This window comes from Carya illinoinensis, chromosome 15, assembly GCF_018687715.1.
Source record: "Carya illinoinensis cultivar Pawnee chromosome 15, C.illinoinensisPawnee_v1, whole genome shotgun sequence".
Classification (NCBI taxonomy): Eukaryota; Viridiplantae; Streptophyta; class Magnoliopsida; order Fagales; family Juglandaceae; genus Carya; species Carya illinoinensis.
Genome location: NC_056766.1, coordinates 34,405,317 through 34,424,609, shown reverse-complemented (window position 1 = coordinate 34,424,609; position 19,293 = coordinate 34,405,317). Strand labels below are relative to the sequence as shown.

Here is a 19,293-nt window from a genome sequence, read left to right as displayed (position 1 = left end):
AGTCAGTGGCTGCCTGCCACAACCTCAAGCTCTCCCCATGGCTTTATGGCCTTTCAAGGTGGTTCAGAAGCTCGGTCAGGTAGTCTATTGCTTGAATCTTCTAGCCTTTTCCAAGATCCATCCCATTTTCCATGTTTCGTGCTTGAAAAAAAAAACTTAGGGCTAACATCCACCCCATTCCATCACTACCACCCGTATCTTCTCAAGGGGACATCATGCTTGAGCTCGAAGCGATAGTGGACCGACAACTCAAAAGGTTGGGGTAGAGGATCGTGATAGAAGTTCTTATCAAATGGGTCAGAGCTTCCTAGGACGACAACAGCTGGGAGGTATTACAGAAGTTGCAGGAGCTTTACCCACACCTTGTGGGCAAGGTTCTCTAACAAGAGAGGATTTGTTATGAAGCTGAATTACGAGCTAGAAGACAATAGAAGGGGGAATAAGTACTTAGAAGAAAAGAAAGAGGGAGAAGTTTTGGAAAAGAAGGAAATTGTGTCGTATGGTCACGAAATGGAGCACGACACCGTTTTGCAAAAAACAGGACAAATGGCTAGTAGCAACTGAAACATTGTGTCTTAGTCCAATACATTAAGTTTGAGTCATACACTGCGTTTAGTGTATTATTTGGGGTCTATTGTTATTTCATTTACAAATTGTGATCCTCCACATGGGGGAGTCTAGGGGCTATTGTCAATATATAAAAGAGATGTTGGAGAGGGAAATGTATTCTGGAATATTGCACAGTTTGAACTTTTGGAAGATTTGGGATGCCTCAAACAATCCTAAGTTGTGAATATTTTCCCTGAATTACATTCTATGCAAATTTTCTGTCATAATTTCTTTCATATTTCTCTTCCTATCTATTTGATTATTCTGATTGAGTTAGATCTTAACAGAATGTAGCATCTGCAATCAGCGTGTAATGGCAAGAAGACGTACTCCTAAAATTTGGAAATTCCTAAATTTAGCGGGGATGTTACATCCATGATCAATGTGGTGATATTATCAATATCCCAAATAAGATTAGCTTGAGGATGGTTGATGCCAGCATTTTAATGCTTGAGCCCTGAGTTATATGCTAGAGGGCACAATTGGCTTTAAGCCTTTAAGATAAGGCTCAAGAAGTGCCCTAAACTTGATGCAGAAAATGGCCACAATGATGCTTCGAGGTAATGTTCCATAAGTCATATCCTAAGTACCGTGCTAAAGGCTACTAGGGCTCCGAGACAAGGTATGAAAAGTACTCTATTCTTGTCATGAAAGTGCTTATATGATATAATTTGATTTGTAAAATTTAAAATTTAAAATTTTTTTTAAATTAAATTATATCACTTCAAAAGTATAGGATGTAAAAACCTTCAAATAAAAATTATTCTAGACAAGAAACCATATCCAAGGCAAGATGCTAAAGCCCATACGGAGGCTCCGAGACAAGTTGAGAAGGGAGTAACCCAATGAATCGGATATAATATTTTAGGGCGAGATGCTGAACTCGGATAGTGTCAATTGTTCCGAACTCGGCTTCCTAGCGGTACTAACAAATGAATCTAACCCAACCAAAAACGGAAAAAGCAAAAAAGAATCGGCTGTAATATCGGGGCGGACACGAGTTAATCCAATTTGAATCGGGACGATAGTCCACAAAAAAAAATCCCGAGGATCTGTACCCCATCCCTCTTCTTCTTCCTCTCCTTCTCCATCTTCCCCGTCCACTAGAAGATCTGTCCCCATTTCACCGCCACACTTCATAGTGGATCGACCTGTTAGTTCATAGTAGATCGACCCCTACAACAGTCTCCCTCCAAGGTATTCCAAATTTCCACCCTCTTGCTCGCCTAGCTTCGATTTTTTTGTGCTTTTCTCATGTGGCTGCATGATTTAAATTTTGCACCTAATAACAATTTTCTTTCTAGGTTTTTCATTTCTATGATCTTATATGATCTTTCTGCTCACTAACAATTTCCACTCACAAATGGAAAAAGAACCGCGGATAGAGATCTCATCGCAAATTATTTATATTTTGTTCTTTTTCACCTCTACGCATTCGTCCTAGCGATATTTATCCACGAGTGTGCTTTCGCTTTTAGGTGCCGTGTTTGCTTTCGGAGAAAATGAAGGAAAGGAAAAGAAAAGGCCGTTTGTCTTGGTTTGTTTATAACTGAAAAATTAATTACAACTTAGCCAAGTGAAGTGGAGTGAATCTTTTTTTTTTTTTTTTGAAATCATTCCATAACTTCTAGCCTTCAAGATTTGAGGCTCTATTTTATTTTCTCTTCATTTTGAAGTAATCGAACCAATTGTTACGTTTTGTTTAGTAAAATTATCATCGTTTAGTGAATGGTTTCTTCGTTTCCAGCTTCCTGGATCTTCTGAGACACAATGGCTATGATCGAAGAGCCACTCTATCCCATTGCCGTCCTAATAGACGAACTAAAAAATGAAGATATTCAACTCCGATTAAACTCGATCCGGCGGCTCTCCACAATTGCTCGCGCACTCGGAGACGAGAGGACCAGGAAGGAGCTGATTCCTTTTCTCAGCGAGAACAACGACGATGACGACGAAGTGCTTCTTGCAATGGCCGAGGAACTGGGGGTATTTATTCCCTATGTTGGAGGTGTTGAGCATGCGAATGTGCTGCTCCCACCTTTAGAAACTCTCTGCACAGTTGAAGAAACTTGTGTAAGGGACAAAGCGGTTGAGTCCTTGTGTAGAATTGGGGCGCAAATGAGGGAACAGGACTTGGTCGAGTACTTCATTCCTCTGGTTAAGGTCAGATGTTTGAACTTTCCTTCGTTTTCATTTTATTTTGTGATAAGTAGTGGAGGATTTTATTTATAAAGGCAAGGCATAAACCAAGTACATGGGTTGTATTCAGGATTTTCCTTTGTTTCTTTGAACTTCTCCTAGTTCATTTTGGTGTTTACTCCATTCATTTAAGTGTATCGTATCCATCATATATTTAATTAGCTGCACAAATTAGATAGGTTAAAATAGGTATTGTCTCCAGTTACATGGGTTCAGGGTTTAACCAGGTAAAAAACATCTTGTGTTTGCATGGTCTCCAAGATTCCTTATCATAAAAGAAGTACTAGTGAGAAATACATATGTTAAAAATTGAATGCTTTTATGATGCCAAGGCAGGGACAATTTTATGTAAATTAAACAATTTTCACATAAAACATATATGAGACATTTTTGTCTGACAGACTTCTGACCTTCTTTCAAACTTATAAAAAAAAACATATATTGGACATTCTTGTGATGTACTTTATTATATTTATAAATAAACAATGCTGTAAATACAAGTCTTTTACAAATCATGCTTGCCGCTTTTGTCATTAGATAGCACAGATTTATCTGCTCAGGTAGTGGTGTTTTATTATTCTTATACACTCTTTTCGTTAGAAAGGAAATTTTATTGGCAGTTGGTTTTACTCAAGATGCCATTGGGATCATCTTTGTTTTTATACTGATCTCTCATGATTGGCGATCTTGTGATACCTCAATACAATTAGGATGACACTGCAACTTTCTTTTAACACATCACGATCTTCTAACATTTAGAGACTGGCTGCTGGTGAGTGGTTTACTGCTCGAGTCTCCTCATGTGGACTGTTCCATATTGCTTACCTGAGTGCCCCAGAGACGTTAAAAACTGAACTACGGACAATTTACAGTCAGCTGTGTCAAGATGACATGCCTATGGTTAGGAGGTCTGCTGCAACAAACCTGGGAAAATTTGCTGCTACTGTTGAACCTGCCCATTTGAAAACTGACATTATGTCTATATTTGAGGATCTGACGCAGGATGGTATGTAAATTCCTTTTGGATCTGTCAATTTCCTCTATTTGATAACATAATTTAAGCCTGTCACTGTCTTCACTGTTGGAATATCATTGAGTGTTACTCTAATACTGGATTCTTGTGTTTGATTTTTCTTAAAAAGTAAAGTTGGGTACAGGTGTTAACCATACTTTTATTCACATTAAAGGGTTAATTTAGAATTGGCCCGTTGTAGTCCTGACCAGGTGAAAGCCGAGGCATAAGATGTATTTGTGAATTCTAGGACAGGAATGGTGGTGCTTGTGCAGTTGCTCTCTTTTATCCTTTCATTTCTAGACATGTTTATTTGGTTATTCATGTTTGTTTCTTGCATTCAATTTTCTTCTTTGAATGAAAAGAATTGTGAATAGTGTTGTTGGAGACAAGTTCCAACTTGAGCCTCTGGTTCTGGTTAAACATCTAAGTGGTTTTCCTTGATGGCTAGGCATAATTCTATCCCCGAGGGTTAATTGTTAACTCCATTTCTATAATTCATCCACTTGCATTTGCACTTACATTATTTTGTTAAGTGCATTAGTTTTTTTATTTTTATTTTTCGAAAAAATGATTTTTCTCTAACTTATCTCCATTTCAGATCAAGATTCTGTTCGGTTATTGGCTGTTGAAGGCTGTGCAGCACTTGGAAAGTTGTTGGAACCTCAAGATTGCGTGGCACATATTCTTCCTGTCATAGTTAATTTCTCGCAGGTATGTTGCGTATGCTGTTAATTTGATATTCCAAAATTGATTGGCAGCATGTATTTATTTTACAAGTAATTAAATGTTTTATTAATAATTACAAAGGCCATAGCCCAAGCACACAGGAAGTATATAAAACAATAACACCTAGTTAGAAATAGAAAAAGAGAAAAAAATCAGAAAAACTCAGCCCATTAATTTTTATAGAAGTTGTTCAAATGAACAGAGTATTGAAAAAGAAAGTTTTAAGCTCCTTCATTGTTCGCTTGCAATACTCAAAATCTATTATTCCTTGTACTCCAAATGCACTACACTAGGCAAATAGGGACCATCTTCCATATTGCTTCAGTTTGTGGGTTGCCATATGGTCCTCTCCAATTGGAAAAAAGTCTACTAGTCTCTGATACATAACCAAGCCAATCCAATTTGACTAAAAAGTCATCCCACAAGGTACTGGATAGTGGATATCTCACTATGAAGCAAAATGTAGTCAGCAGACTCCCCACTCTTTCTACTCATACAACACCAATCTACCACAATGAACAGCTACTTTTGTTGTGGGTTAATCTTTATCAAACTTTTCTGTTTGCTTTTAACATGATCCTGTAAACCCCTTTATAATTAAAACTCAGTATTTCTAAATAAAAAATAGTAATGCAATCTCTATGACATTACGTTGGTTGCTTTTATCATGTTACAAGGTTTTCCTACATAGTTTATTAGTACTAATTCAATCAGCCATTTTCTATGTCAGCTTCCTTATGGAAGGCCCTTTATCTGTTGTGAGAGGAAGGGGTTGGGAACTTAGACGAAATTCTCATCTCATCCCAAAACTTCTCATAATTTCCTTCCCAAACATCATTCAAATACAAAACACTTTTCAATTTCAAATCTTCAAATTTTTGAAGCCCTCTGGTAGTTATAAGTGGCAGGATTAACTACATGTATAAAAACTAGAATCTATTAACTACATGTATAAAAACTAGAATCTTAGTATCAAAGGCTTGAATTCTCTGTGGGGAGTTATATGTGGCAGTTTTTGCTTGTCTTTCACACTAGTGCTCTATGCGTGTCCACATAATATTTAAGGAAGATTGTGATTGCTTTTTTTTTTTTGGATAAATTTTTTTCCTCAACTAGACTTGCTTCTTTTTATTCTGAAAACTTCTATAGCTGAATGATAAAGTGCAGTATAATATGTTATTTATCACCGACCACTGTGTAATTACCTTTTGTGTAATTACTTTTTGTGTTTTTTAATAAAGAATTGTTACTTGTCCGAAAAAAATATTTAATTCACCGTATGCCTGTCACAAATTCTTTTTCAAACAGGACAAGTCTTGGCGTGTTCGTTACATGGTAGCAAATCAACTCTATGAACTATGTGAAGCAGTGGGTCCTGAAACTACCAGGTAATTTCAATTTTCTTGCAGAGTAGCTGGCTGTTATTTTGAACATTTCTACAGAAACTCAATTGTTTCCAGTCTACTGTTGGGTCTGGTATTTTCTTCACGTCTTAATACTTGAGATTTTGCTTTTTCATATTTTGTAATTTCAGAACTGCCTTTGGATGTTATTTGCTTGACACATTTTTCTTTTCATCATTTGTGCATATATTTTACTACATTTCAAGGACTTTTTGCTTAGATCCTCATTGATGGTTATGGTAATGTTTACATACTTTAGGTCTGACTTGGTACCTGCATATGTTCGGCTACTTCGTGATAATGAGGCTGAAGTACGGATAGCTGCAGCTGGAAAAGTTACCAAGTTTTGCCGGATCTTGAATCCAGAACTCTCAATTCAACATATTCTTCCATGTGTGAAGGTATACGTGCTCACTTAGAAGTTCGTGATTTGGTGTTATGAATTTGATGTTTGATTGTGTAATTTCTACGCACTCATAATGCTATTCATCTGTTGCTTGTTCAATAATTTAGGACTGGTCTTTTCACCCGTTGCTTGCTTGATAATTTTGACATGAAATTTGTTTGCTGCAGGAACTGTCAACTGATTCATCTCAGCATGTTCGTTCTGCATTGGCTTCCGTTATCATGGGAATGGCACCAGTTTTAGGAAAGGTAATATCCTGTCCAGGCGTATATACCGTTTCTCCATCCTAGATGGAAAATTATCCTTCCATTCATATCCAGGCAGCCAAAGTATGCTTCTGGCATCAGTTATTGCATCTCTCTTTCTCCTGCTCAACGATAAGTGGTATAAAATGTTGTCTCTGTTTTTCTCTACCTGATTTTCTGTTCTCACTTGTTTCAGCCAGATATGTGTCTACACGCGTGCATACGTGCACACACATACGCACAGCCACATCTGTAGGTAGTGATCTAATCGCAATGTAATTGGAGAGCATGTGAGTTAGCATAATGGCTTCTTGCTATGGAATAAATTTAAGGGCATTAATAATATTTCTCCTTGAAGTTGGCGTGAATACATGTTATCAATTTCAGAATTGCTAACATCATTTTTCATGTATCATTGGAATTGATGTTTGGTTGTCTTGGTGGTTTGGTATTTTGGTTCTCATTTAACTCTCACTATAGTTCAGTGATAGCAGAGTATGGGGGTGGTGGCAGGAGAGGCTTCATTGTCATCCTTGAAGGTGTGGATGGGAAGGGATGGAGCTGTTTTGCTGAAACTTTCAGGGAAGTGGGTTTTTGAAGCCCTCTGGTAGGCAAAAACAGAGGAAGGTTGGTCATAGTGAAAATGTTTAGGCTTGTGGTTGAGGCCGAAATCATTCCAGGCCTTTGTTGGCAGGGGCTATATTGCGAGGAGAAGAGTCTACAAGGTGTCGTTAATGAGACCAATGTCTTTCCCAACCATTCAGATTCCACTGGACAATAATAGAGGTTCTCGGGGGAGTGAGACGATGGAGGCATGCGGCGGGTTAGACCATGGCATCAGGCTTACAGACACCTTCCAACAAACATGATTCGATGGGCAGTGTTGGAGTCACCGAGGGAATATAAAGAGTCATTGCCGGTGATGAAGAATGAGCTGATTGAAGTCAGAGAAGATTGTTGATCTTCTCAGTGTATTGATAAGGAGATGGGCTTGGGTGTGAGTTTGGGCCATATATCAGGGGTGGATTAATAGGATGTGGGTAAATCAGGGGCTGTGGGTTTGGGTCATAAAACAGGGGCCGTCTTGTAGGATGTGGGCCACGGTCCATGTTGCAATGTGGAGAAGATTGTCTTTGGGCTTTAATGCGGGGGCCTAGACCCAGCGAAATGGAGAAAGGAAAACAAAAGTTTGAGTTAGACTCTCAAATGCCAACCTAGCCTGGCCTTGTGTGGTAGGTCAAGAGTCTTACTTAGGTTTGACCTCGAAAAGCTTTTGCCTTGCATCTATGGTTGCTCCTTTGGCACCAGGGCTGACACAAAACAGTATTTGCCCTTGTGAACAGTAGTACTCAGTTGCTAGAGGCTTCGCCGTTGGACTCACCTATGGCTTCGCTGCTGGTTTTGCCGACTGTTTCACTTTGGTAAGCACTTTTTTTGGTGCAAAAAATGGAGATTTGAGTCCTTCTAACATCAGAGTTGAGCTGGATGTTTTTTCTTCTCCCCAATCTCCCTAGTCCTTATAATTTTGAAGCTAATGGTAGGGGTTCAGAGCTTGTTCCTTTGTGTGGAGATGCAAATTCTCATTAGACACTCTGGTGAGGGATGACCAGAGGTATGTAGACATGCAGTTGGTAACAAGGGAAATGGAGGGTGTGGATTCTGATGATTTTTTTGGAAAGGAGAAGGCGGGTGACATACCTATTCCTTTATGTAACTTTTTCCCAGCTGCAAGTATGCCTGGTGTTCTTCGAAATGGGTGCTTAAGAAAGTTAAAAGAGATTCAAGATTGCCTGGGGATCTCCCGTGAGGGTTTTGAAGACCAATTTAGGCCTTAGTCATTGCCATTGAAGCATGCCATTCTTCTTCTTCTAGTCAACTTGGAAAAGAGAATGAGAATTGAAGAGACTTACCTGTACGATAAATATGATGTTGAGGAGGGGAGTGCAAGTCGAGAAAGGACTAAAGGGAGGGCTTCAAATCTTATTTTATGAAGCCCAAGATACTTTTGTGGACTATTAAGGGGCTAAATGATCTTAACAACACCTTGGTGTTGAAAATGTAATTCGCCAATGGAAAGTCAATGTCATTTATTTGCAGGAAACAGATCTGAAATCTTTTGGTAGAAGTATTATTAGAAGTTTGTGGGGATTTTCTTTTGCAGGATGGATGTTCCTTGCCTCAAAGGGGGCCTCAGGTGGTATTATTGTGATTTTAGATAAGAGGAAAAATTTTGAGATCAAGGACCATGTTATACACTATTATGAGAGAGGCCAAAAACTTACGTGGAGGCCAAAAACTCACACCTTGGAGCAATTTATGTGGAGGCCAAAACCTTGACGGTTTGGCTCTTTAGACGATTGATCTTTCGAGTGTTAATTGGTTGGCAAGAACATTTGAGGAGGACGAGGTGCGTAATGTGCTAAGAGGGATGGCCAAAGATAAAGCTCTTGGACTGGATGGTTTCTCCATGGCATTCTTTCAAGATTGTTGGGACATTGCGAAGGATGTTATGAGTGTGTTTTGTGAATTCTTTTCTTTCAGGAAGCTTGAGAAAAGTCAAAATATGACATTCATTGCACTTATTCCAAAGAGTGTAGGAGCTTTGGATGTGAAGTATTTTTGTCCCATTGACCTTGCGAACGGGATGTATGAGATTATATCCAAGGTTCTAGCCAATCATACGAGTACTGGCATGGAGAAGATAGTCTCAAAATGCCTTTGTTAAGGGAAAATTCTAGACTCGGTGCTCATAGCAAATGAATGTTTGGAGAGTAGATTTGAAACTAGTGTGCCAGGCATTGTATGCAAGTTGGACATGGAGAAGGCTTATGACCATATGAATTGAGATTTCCTATTTTACTTGATTGAGAGGTGTGATTTTGGGGAGAGGTGGTGTACGTGGATCAAGCATTGGGTGACCACTATTCGGTTCTTTGTTTTGGTGAATGGTACCCTAGTTGGCATCTTCAAGAGCTCGTATGGTTTGAGACAAGGGACTCGTTGTCCCCTTTTCTCTTTGTGATTATTATAGATTTGCATATTCTGATGTTGGAGGTTATGGTTAGTGCAGGTTTTCTCCCTGGCTTCTCTGTGGGAAGTATGAAAAATGGTTTTATCAATGTTTCCCATCTTTTTGTAGATGATAAGCTATTTTTTTGTGACATAGATCTGGGCTATATTCGGGTGATGATGGCTTTTTTGCTTTGTTTTGAAGTTGCCTCTGGGGTGAATTTAGGGAATTTCGAGATGGTGCTGGTGGGCAAAGAGCGTGACATTAGAGGGTTGGGATGTAGTTTTGGTTGTAAGGTAGCCTCATTGCCTATGAAATATCTGGGCCTTCCTCTTGGGGTCACGTTCAAGGCAAAAACTATTTGAGATGGGGTAATGGAAAAGATCGAATGATGTTGGTAGGATGGAAAAGGATGTACTTGTGAAAAGGGGAAGAACCGAATTAATCGAGAGCACCCTTTATAGTCTTCCCACATATTTTCTATCATTGTTTTCCTTGCTGGCTAGCGTAGCTAATTGAATTGAGAAGATTTTCGAGCTTTTTTGTGGGGGAGGAATTGGAGAGGAGACTAAGTTCCTCTTGGTTAAGTGGAATAAGGTCTACTCTTTGATTTCAAGTGGAGGGTTGAGGGTTTGAAATATGAGGATGTAACACCCCGTTCCTGTAGGATAGAGATGTCACTAACGTACATAATATAATGCCTGGTAAAGAGATTCATATCTTGAAATATCTCATTTATTGAAAACATTAATTAAACTGAACATAACTGTTTTTGAAAACAGAAAATTGAAAACGTAAAAATAAAACATAAACTAACCCTACACGTGACTTTTTATCCAAAAAATCATAAAAGAAACTAAGTCCTTGCACTAGATTTACTCTTGGTCTTCCAGCTTTATGTCCTTACAATCATCATCTATGATAGTTAAACGTAGAAGAGAACAAAGAAACAAATAAAAAAATAAATCGAATACTCAGTAAATAGTACATCATACTGTAAAATATAATTTAACAAGATTTAATTTTTGAAAGACTTTTCAAACAAACATATATCATTCACAGATTCTCATAGCATAACTATTCATCATCAACACGAGTGGAAACATACATAATCATGGCGAACATATAAACGTGAATGCATAAATTACTTGTTTATCTTGTCTCACTTATTATATGGTGAACCACGCTCGAGTCCATGGCACCCCATAACTTGTCATAACATGGAGTGAAACACGCTTGGATCTGTGTTTCACTTAACATAAGGTGAACACGCTTAGGTCCATGTCACTCTTAACATAACTTGTGATGAACACGCTTAGGTTCGTGTCATCCTTAACATAACTTGTGATGAACACACTTAAGTCCGTGTCATCTTTAACATAACTTGAAGTGAAACACGCTTAGGTCCGTATTTCACTTAACATATGGTGAACCATGCTTATGTCCGTGGCACCGTCTTAACATAGCTTGTGATGAACGTGCTTAGGTTCGTGTCACCTTTCAACATCTTACCTTTCTTAATGCATGAAAACTTATTTAATATCATGAACTTTTCTAGCATGGCATATACTTGTAAATGGCAGAGCATAACATGGCATATTCTTGCACATGGCATAGCATATAACATGGCATATTTTTGTACATGGCACAATTATGATCTAAACATAAACATTTCATGGCATACATGATCTGAGATCTATATGAACTTTACGTAAGATACTTGATCTAAATGCTTCATGACATTACAATGCATATATGATTTAATCGCTACGTGAACATGGCATACATGATCTAGGTACTACATGAACATGGTATACATAATCTGACTATTTTATTACATGGCTACTTGACTTAAATTTTTTTTTTGATAAGTAAAAAGAGATATATTAGAACAAGGAAAGGGCAAGGCCCGAGTACACAGGGGGTATACAAAGAGCCTTGCTACAGGCTAAGAGCTGCGAAGGGCATCGTAAAGTTCAATAAAAGAAGTGCCATTCATTACAATAGAGGATGCCCATAGAACTAAAGTGTGATAAAAAAAATCCCTAAAGCCTTCCGGAGATCGCTCCTTGTCCTCAAAGCAGCGACTGTTCCTTTCGTTCCATGTGCACCACATTAGGCAAAGTGGCACCATTTTCCAAATATCTGCAATCTGGCCCTTACCCCGGATTCCTCTCCAACAAGCCAAAAGATCAATCACCTTTCTAGGCATTACCCACTTCATCAAATTATTACATGAACATTTCATGGCTTCCATGTTATTTTAGAATCATTCACTTCATCAAATAACAAATTCATTCATACAAGCATAATGTCATAATTCATCAAAGATCGTGAAAGGAAGCTAACCTTGACTTAGCTCGTAGCGTAGTTTAGACAAACATCATATTTTCATATACCATTAGAAAATTAGAGTACACATGCAATTGTATGATCATACTAATTACCTCTTAGCACTGCTTCCACAATCTCACGTCGTAGCTCGTAACCTATACGAGACACTAATCGTTACTAACTTTTTTAGAAAAAAAAAAAAAAACGTGTCGTAGCATTCTAAATACTTAAAATAATACCAAAGAGATAATTTAATAAATATTCAATTATACAAAGATTACATAAAAGTAATATTATTCAAAACTCATAACATATTCCTTAACTTCTATTTAAAAAATATAACTTAATCATTTTATAAAAATCTAGTTAAAAAATTAATTGGAATATTAACTAAATAAATGGCTAAAAAAATGGTTTAAAAAGGATACTTAAGATATACTTTAAAATTATGATTTAAAATCCCTTAAATATTTTCTGATAAAAACAAGTCTATAACTAATGTATTTATTTAAGTAAACTTCGGTCTGATTTAAATTTCAGCCCAGCCCCAATTACAGAAAAATTTAAAGTTACTAGAATAGTTTCTGTAAATACAACCTAGTTTAAAACAATATAATATTTTATTAAATCAGCCCCTTAAAAAGATAGGAAGGCCCAAGGCCCATTTGAGAAGTCAACTCACTTAGGAAACATAAATTCTAGGCTGAATGAGCTTAAGGCCCAAGGGCCCATTATGAATTAAAGGGTGGCTACCCTTCAGGAGAAAAGGTCAGAGTTTTGAAGGGAAAACAGCCGTGCGATGCAGGATAACTGGGAACTTGCCGAGAGAGGAAGGAGAGCCACTGCGATGTGGATCTGGGTCGAGTTCGATGGCGACTCTGGGGTGGCTGGGAGTGGTTGGCGACACCACTGGGCTCCTCGGAATGGTGGTGCAACAAGAGAGAGAGTTAGATCAAGAATCTGTCAAGCCGACAGAACTAGAGGGAGGGGAGGGTGGCGGACGGCAGTGGGCTTGCCGGAAAGGAGTGGGTTTGCCGGATTTGGGCTGGCCGGCAATTTCTGTGGCTGTTTCCAGCAAGTTAAGTGCCTCGGTTGGCTGAGAGTGTTTTTTCTTGATTTGCAGAGGCTGTTACGTTGGGATGGTATGTATAATATTTTCTCCTTTTAGCTGAGGGACTCGTGGGTTTTATAGAGAGGGAAAAGATGAAGTACATGAGTGATCTGGAGATAGGATAAAGTTGGAATTTGAAGTGTTGGTTCTAATCTAGGAATCTATTCAAACTGGAAATTAAGGATAACTATAATGATAAGGAGACTTCCAAATGAAATACAAACCCCCAAATCTGATCCATTGATAAATTACGGAAGTAATAAAAATAAAAATAAAAATAGATAAAAATGAAATAAATCAAAATAACGAATTTTAATAATAATAATAAAAAATCATACATTTGGGGTCGGGATGTTACAGAGGATCTTTGATAAGGTACTTCTAGGGAAATGGCTATGGCGGTACCATCATTAGGAAATGGAGTCTTTGTGGAGGGCTATTATTGAGTCGAATTGGAGGGTTTTTTTTTTTTTTTTTGTGGGGTGGGGGATAGGTGAGGGCTGCTCATGGTGTAGGTTTGTTGAAGAATATTAGAAATGGTTGGGAGGTATTTGCTCGTTTGATTAGCTTTGTGATTGGAGAGGGATCCAGGGTCAGATTCTAGCATTATATTTGGTGTGATAATTCTGCCCTCAAGACTGTGTTTCCTTCTCTTTTCTGGATGGCTCTTGATCAAGAGGCATCAGTGTCAGATCTTTTAGACAGCTCTAGTGAATCCTCATGGTGGAATGTTCGTTTTTGTAGAGCTGCCCATGATTGGGAAATTGGAGTTATTTCCAAATTTCTCAGTTTATCGTATGCTTTGAACATTTTTAGTATTGAGGAGGATAGGATGCTTTGGATGAATGGGGAATAGGAAGTTTATTGTGAGATCTTTGTACAGGGCTTTGTCATGTCAAAATCATATCTTGTTTTCCTGGAAGTGCATTTGGAGAAGTAAGGTGCCACTTAAAATTGATTTCTTTGCTTGGACTGCATCTCTTTGGAAAATATTGATGATGGAGAAAGCGTGGACTTGCTGTGATGGATTGGTGCGACATGTCAAAAAAGAGTAGTGAATCTGTGGATCATCATTTACTTCACTGTGAGGTGGCAAGGATGTTATGGGCTGAGATTTTTAACCGGACCGGACTTGCATGGGTGATGCCTAAGTGGGTGGTGGACTGGTTTGCTTGTTGGACAGGGATTTGGTGCACTTCCTAAATTGCGGTTGTAGGGGGAAGGATTCCTTGTGTCTCATGTGGTATATTTGGCTCGAAAGGAATGGCTGAAGTTTTTAAGATAGGGAATGCTCTCTGGATGAGCTTAGAAGTTTCTCTTTCTATACTTTATTTCTTTAGGCTTCTGGCAGTATTTTAAACGGAGCCAGCTTACATGACTTTTTTGTATTACTTTCTAGTTCCTAACTTGTAACTAGGTGTTCTCTGTTGTATATTTTCTGTGTACTTGGGCTATGCCGATTTAATTGTTTCAATAAAATTTTATTTTGATTATCAATTTTTTTTGCCATATAATATACTATCTTCTGAAGTGGATTTTTTGTTTTTGTTTTTCCCTTGTGAATAATGTAACTTCTGTTGGTGGCTGCAGGATGCAACAATTGAGCAACTGCTGCCTATTTTTCTCTCTCTTTTAAAGGACGAATTTCCTGATGTCCGACTGAATATTATCAGCAAGCTTGATCAAGTTAATCAGGTTTTGTCAAAATTTCACTCTCAAACATTAGAGTTCATTCTTTCCGATTTTGATTGAGTTATTTTCTTTTTTATGTTTTTATTTTTTCTTTATCATATGGTAGTAATTATACATGTTGAATTATGTGCATATGCACACACAAAAGACAAACACATGATTGAGCAACTACTTGGAAAAAATTCTATCTCTATTTTCCCTTTGGGTGGAAAGGGTACTTGTTTCTCTCTCTTTCAAGCGCTCGAGCATTTAGTGGTTGGAAAGTTACTCTATGGTATTTTTCTCAAAAAAAAAAAAAAAAAGTTACTCTATGGTATTGTACCAAAACTGAAGAGGCTTTTATTTTCCAATATTACTAAACAGAAAGGAAAAGAAAAAAAAAAGGAAGAGTTTCTCCCCCCTTGCAGTTCTCTGAGTGTCTCTTAAATTGTTTTATCCATATGGTGTATCTGCACCATGTTCTTTTTGGCATTGTCTTAATAGAATCTGAGCCTCTACTTGAAGCAGCCCTGTTTCTGCTTAAATGCAGTTGTTATTTTGATGGCCCCTCTTAAATTATTTTAAAGTGCCAGTTACCATAAGAGTGTTCTGGAACATTTGTATTAAGTTTCAATCCAGTCTTGATAATGTACCTGTTGTAACAGGTAATTGGAATAGATCTGCTGTCACAGTCTCTCTTGCCAGCAATTGTTGAGCTTGCAGAGGATAGACACTGGAGGGTTCGGCTCGCTATAATAGAATATATACCTTTGTTGGCAAGTCAATTGGGTGTTGGCTTTTTTGATGACAAGCTTGGTGCTCTTTGCATGCAATGGTTAAAAGATAAGGTCTGTATGGATTTGGGTTATTAAGTTGTAATTATATCAAACATGGTGTGCTTATGCTTTTCATTCTATCTTTGTATCTGTTTTGCTTTGCATTATATTGACATATAATTTCTTTTTTGACTCTTTTAATTACTTAAAAAAAGAGAGTCAGTTTTAATTTGCAGTTTCTTCTTTTTGTTGTTAGTTTTACATTGAATGCCAATCCATTTTCGCAAAGCTGTCATCTCCTGCATTGTTGTATTCTCATTTGAACATTATTATTCTTTTAATAGGTAGTGAATTTCTCCTTTGTAGAGTCATAAAGTACTATGTGAGAGTTGGTACTTAGAGGTCATGGGATTTTCCTAACTACTACCCGTTAGGCATTGTGAGAGGTGTATATAGATATTTTTAGATGGGATTATCTGGGATTACAAGGGGGAAGAAGTGATTTGGTCCCTTGTAGATTTGATTGGGTCAGGAAACCTCATTTGGGACACCCTGCCTGGCTGAGAGTTTAATTGAAAGGCATTTCTTGCTGAAGGCGATAGGAAGCTTTATGTGGTTTAACTACTGATTTGTTACCCTAATGAATTTTGAAGTATTCTCGTAATTGAGTTTTTCAAATACTGGTTGAAAGATTTCTTGATATCCATTTTATGAGCATCTGTATATATTTTCTCATGCAATTTGCTGCTTTGAGTTTTAACCATTATATCTGCTTTACTTATAAAAAAAAACTATTATATCTGCTTTGCAAGGCTAGCCAGACTAGGTTCGACTCTGCTGGTTTGCAAATTATTAAGTTACTCTTAGAATGAAATATTCTATCAATGAAATCCGGACAGATTGTACATCATTGGCCTCTGGAAGTTCCATAGCCCATATTTCTTAGGAGTACTTGTTTTCGGTAAATTTATTACACGGTGTTTGGGAGAAACTTGTGTATTGGATTTGTTAACTGTAATACCTGTTGTGCACAATAACAAGCATGATTATGCAATTTGATTTACTTGATTATTATGATATGTGGTTTATTTTTTGCTAATTTTCATGGTTTTGCCTGCAGGTTTACTCAATTCGTGATGCAGCTGCAAATAATGTGAAACGGCTTGCAGAAGAATTTGGCCCAGAGTGGGCAATGCAGCACATAATTCCACAGGTTCTAGTTTTGTGTCACTGATTTATTTCTATCAATACATCACTATTATGTTTATTACGTTTCCTCTCGAAAACGAAAAGGATTAGCAGATAAATGCTGGTGCATGACATGGTTGAATACCCTTGATTGTGTAGGAAGCTGGTGAACGGGATCCACATTGTTTGGAACAAGCTCTTTATAATACTTCCAAGGGATTCTGATTGTAATTTTGATTAGCCATGTTAGAGTATAGGCCCAGATATGGTTTGGGCCTTCGTTAGGTCTCTACAAATGGTATTCTCAAGCAATGTGGGATTCCCATTCACTACTTTCTAATACACAATCCAGGGTATTACACATGGATATGTGGTATCTGACAGGTTTGTTATTTTCACAGGTGTAAATTTTCAAAATTATCTCTAGTATATGCAATATCAATTTTTCACTTATAAAAACAATATGTAATACGTATCCCTATAACCCTCAAGAATGCAAGAATGTAATTGTCCTGTCACATTTATATTCATTCAGTTTCAACCTTTGAATGAGAACAAATTCTTTGCTGAAATACTGCAAATTTAGGTGCCAGAGTAGTGAATTCTGACCCCCCCTTTTTTTTATTTTTTACTTTTTGGCATATTGGGGTTTTATTTTCTAGGAAAGAAATATTTTCTGATGAACGAGATCTTTAAGCTGGTAAAGAAAATCTACTTACAAAAGACAATATTCATCAGTCCAATAACTTTATTGATCAATGCAAAAGGAGCAACCAAGTAAAATGTGTTATTTTAATTATTATTATTATTAATTATAAGCTCTCTGAAAAGGAGGTAGTAACTCGCATGCAATTTACTTATTTATTTATTCTTCGGTGTAATTCTTTGAAATAACTTGGAATTTCTCTTACAGGTCTTGGACATGACTAACAACTCCCACTATCTGTATCGGATGACCATTTTACATGCAATTTCTCTTCTTGCTCCTGTGATGGGCCCAGAAATTTCTTGTTCGAAACTCCTTCCTGTGGTCATTAATGCATCAAAAGATAGGTAAAGTTGATGGGTTCTGTGTGTGAATTGTGGTTCTGAATTTCTTTCTAATTGTTTACCATAAACTTGGACTGGGGTGTTGACAATTGTACCTTTCAGGGTTCCCAACATCAAGTTCAATGTGGCTAAAGTGTTGCAGTCACTTATTCCCATAGTTGACCAGTCTGTAAGTAGCTAAATCTATTTTAATTGATTTAATGATTACAGATAACTGATGAAAATGACTCATCAAAAAAAAAAAAGATAACTGATGAAAATGATTTTGAGTGAGACCTTATATGGCTAAAGGACATGTTTTGAATTTACAACTGATGTTATTCTAACATGAGTAGTTAGTGCTTCAAGTATGCACAACTTTATGCACAACATTATACCTATTGAGTGGCAGTCCCATTACATCAGTTTTTTCTTTACTTATTCTAATTTCAAAATCTTCACCATTTCAGTAGCTTACATGTTAGCACGTATGGTTATGCATGTAAATTGCAAGTTTAGATAGCATTTTCCTTCTAACATTAGATAAAATTCACCCCTTTCTACTACACATGAATCTTTTTAGGCAATTGGTGATTTAACAAGATACTAAGACGTTACGAGTTTGTACCCTAAGTTCATATAAATTTTCTACATGTTGGGCACATTTATTATTGAGGGTATCTAGCCAACACATTAGGAGCAGTGTTCCAATATTAACCAAATGGTTAAAATCTTGCCAACACATGAGGAGCATGTGTTACAATATTAACCATATGGTTAAATTCATCCCTTCCTTCTAGTTTAAGCTGTCGAGACAATTTGTAATTTAACATTTAGATTATTTATGATGCTTGTAGAAAATTCACCATCCTGCTCTAAGAGGGACCAAAAGAATTAAAGGCGAATGTGAAAGGCACGATATGTTGTATCAGGGATAACTAAGGCAGTCCACTGAAATGACTTCATTATCCCACTTGCCTTTGTCTAATAAATATTGACTACTGATTGGGATGAGTTTTGAACAATGCAGGTAGTGGAGAAGACAATTCGTCCTTGTTTGGTTGAACTCAGTGAGGATCCAGATGTTGATGTGAGGTTCTTTGCCAATCAAGCTCTGCAGTCAAGTGATCAGGTCATGATGTCTACTTAGATTTGACTTTGTCATTGATTTTTTCTTTACTTACAATTTTCATTGTTGTTTTCCTGTCCTATTTGCAAGTTAGCATACTCATTAATGTATTATCTTATTTGAGGTACTAGCAGATTTTTTCCCCCAAGCCAAACAATTTTTTGTCCTCAGATTCTCTAAGACCATTTTGTGCATATAACTATGACTTGTTTCATGCAACAACATTTAGCTTGTGTGATCATGTAATCATCCTTGTTGTACTGTAAACCTATTCTTTCATATTAGGGACCTTATTTGGTTGAATCATTTACAAATTAGAGAACTTGTTTAGTTAATTAAAGATAACGAAAGTAGCAGAGCCTTATTTCAAGTTTGATTGGCATGCCTTGCAAAGCTTGGATCTTGCAGAAATAGTAGTTTGTCGCTCAATTGATCCATTCCA

At 37.2% G+C, this 19,293-nt stretch overlaps 1 protein-coding gene across 1 annotated transcript; it reads left to right on the top strand.

Moving 5' to 3' along the window:
- The first annotated feature begins 1,558 nt into the window (after positions 1-1,558).
- Positions 1,559-19,118, top strand: LOC122296229 (serine/threonine-protein phosphatase 2A 65 kDa regulatory subunit A beta isoform-like). The gene is made up of 13 exons (XM_043105771.1): positions 1,559-1,806; positions 2,357-2,772; positions 3,568-3,814; positions 4,422-4,534; positions 5,858-5,937; positions 6,212-6,353; positions 6,526-6,606; positions 14,649-14,753; positions 15,395-15,577; positions 16,626-16,718; positions 17,607-17,746; positions 17,846-17,912; positions 18,753-19,118. Exons 2-13 carry the CDS (start codon positions 2,380-2,382, stop codon positions 18,870-18,872), a joined length of 1,764 nt encoding a protein of 587 aa, XP_042961705.1. The 5' UTR covers positions 1,559-1,806; positions 2,357-2,379; the 3' UTR covers positions 18,873-19,118.
- The last annotated feature ends 175 nt before the right edge of the window (positions 19,119-19,293 follow it).

Coding starts and splice junctions, on each gene's coding strand:
- LOC122296229 (XM_043105771.1), top strand. CDS start 2,380: ATGGCTATGATCGAAGAGCCACTCTATCCCATTGCCGTCCTAATAGAC. Junction 4,535..5,857: donor TCATAGTTAATTTCTCGCAG/GTATGTTGCGTA, acceptor TTTTTCAAACAG/GACAAGTCTTGGCGTGTTCG. Junction 17,913..18,752: donor TTCCCATAGTTGACCAGTCT/GTAAGTAGCTAA, acceptor TGAACAATGCAG/GTAGTGGAGAAGACAATTCG.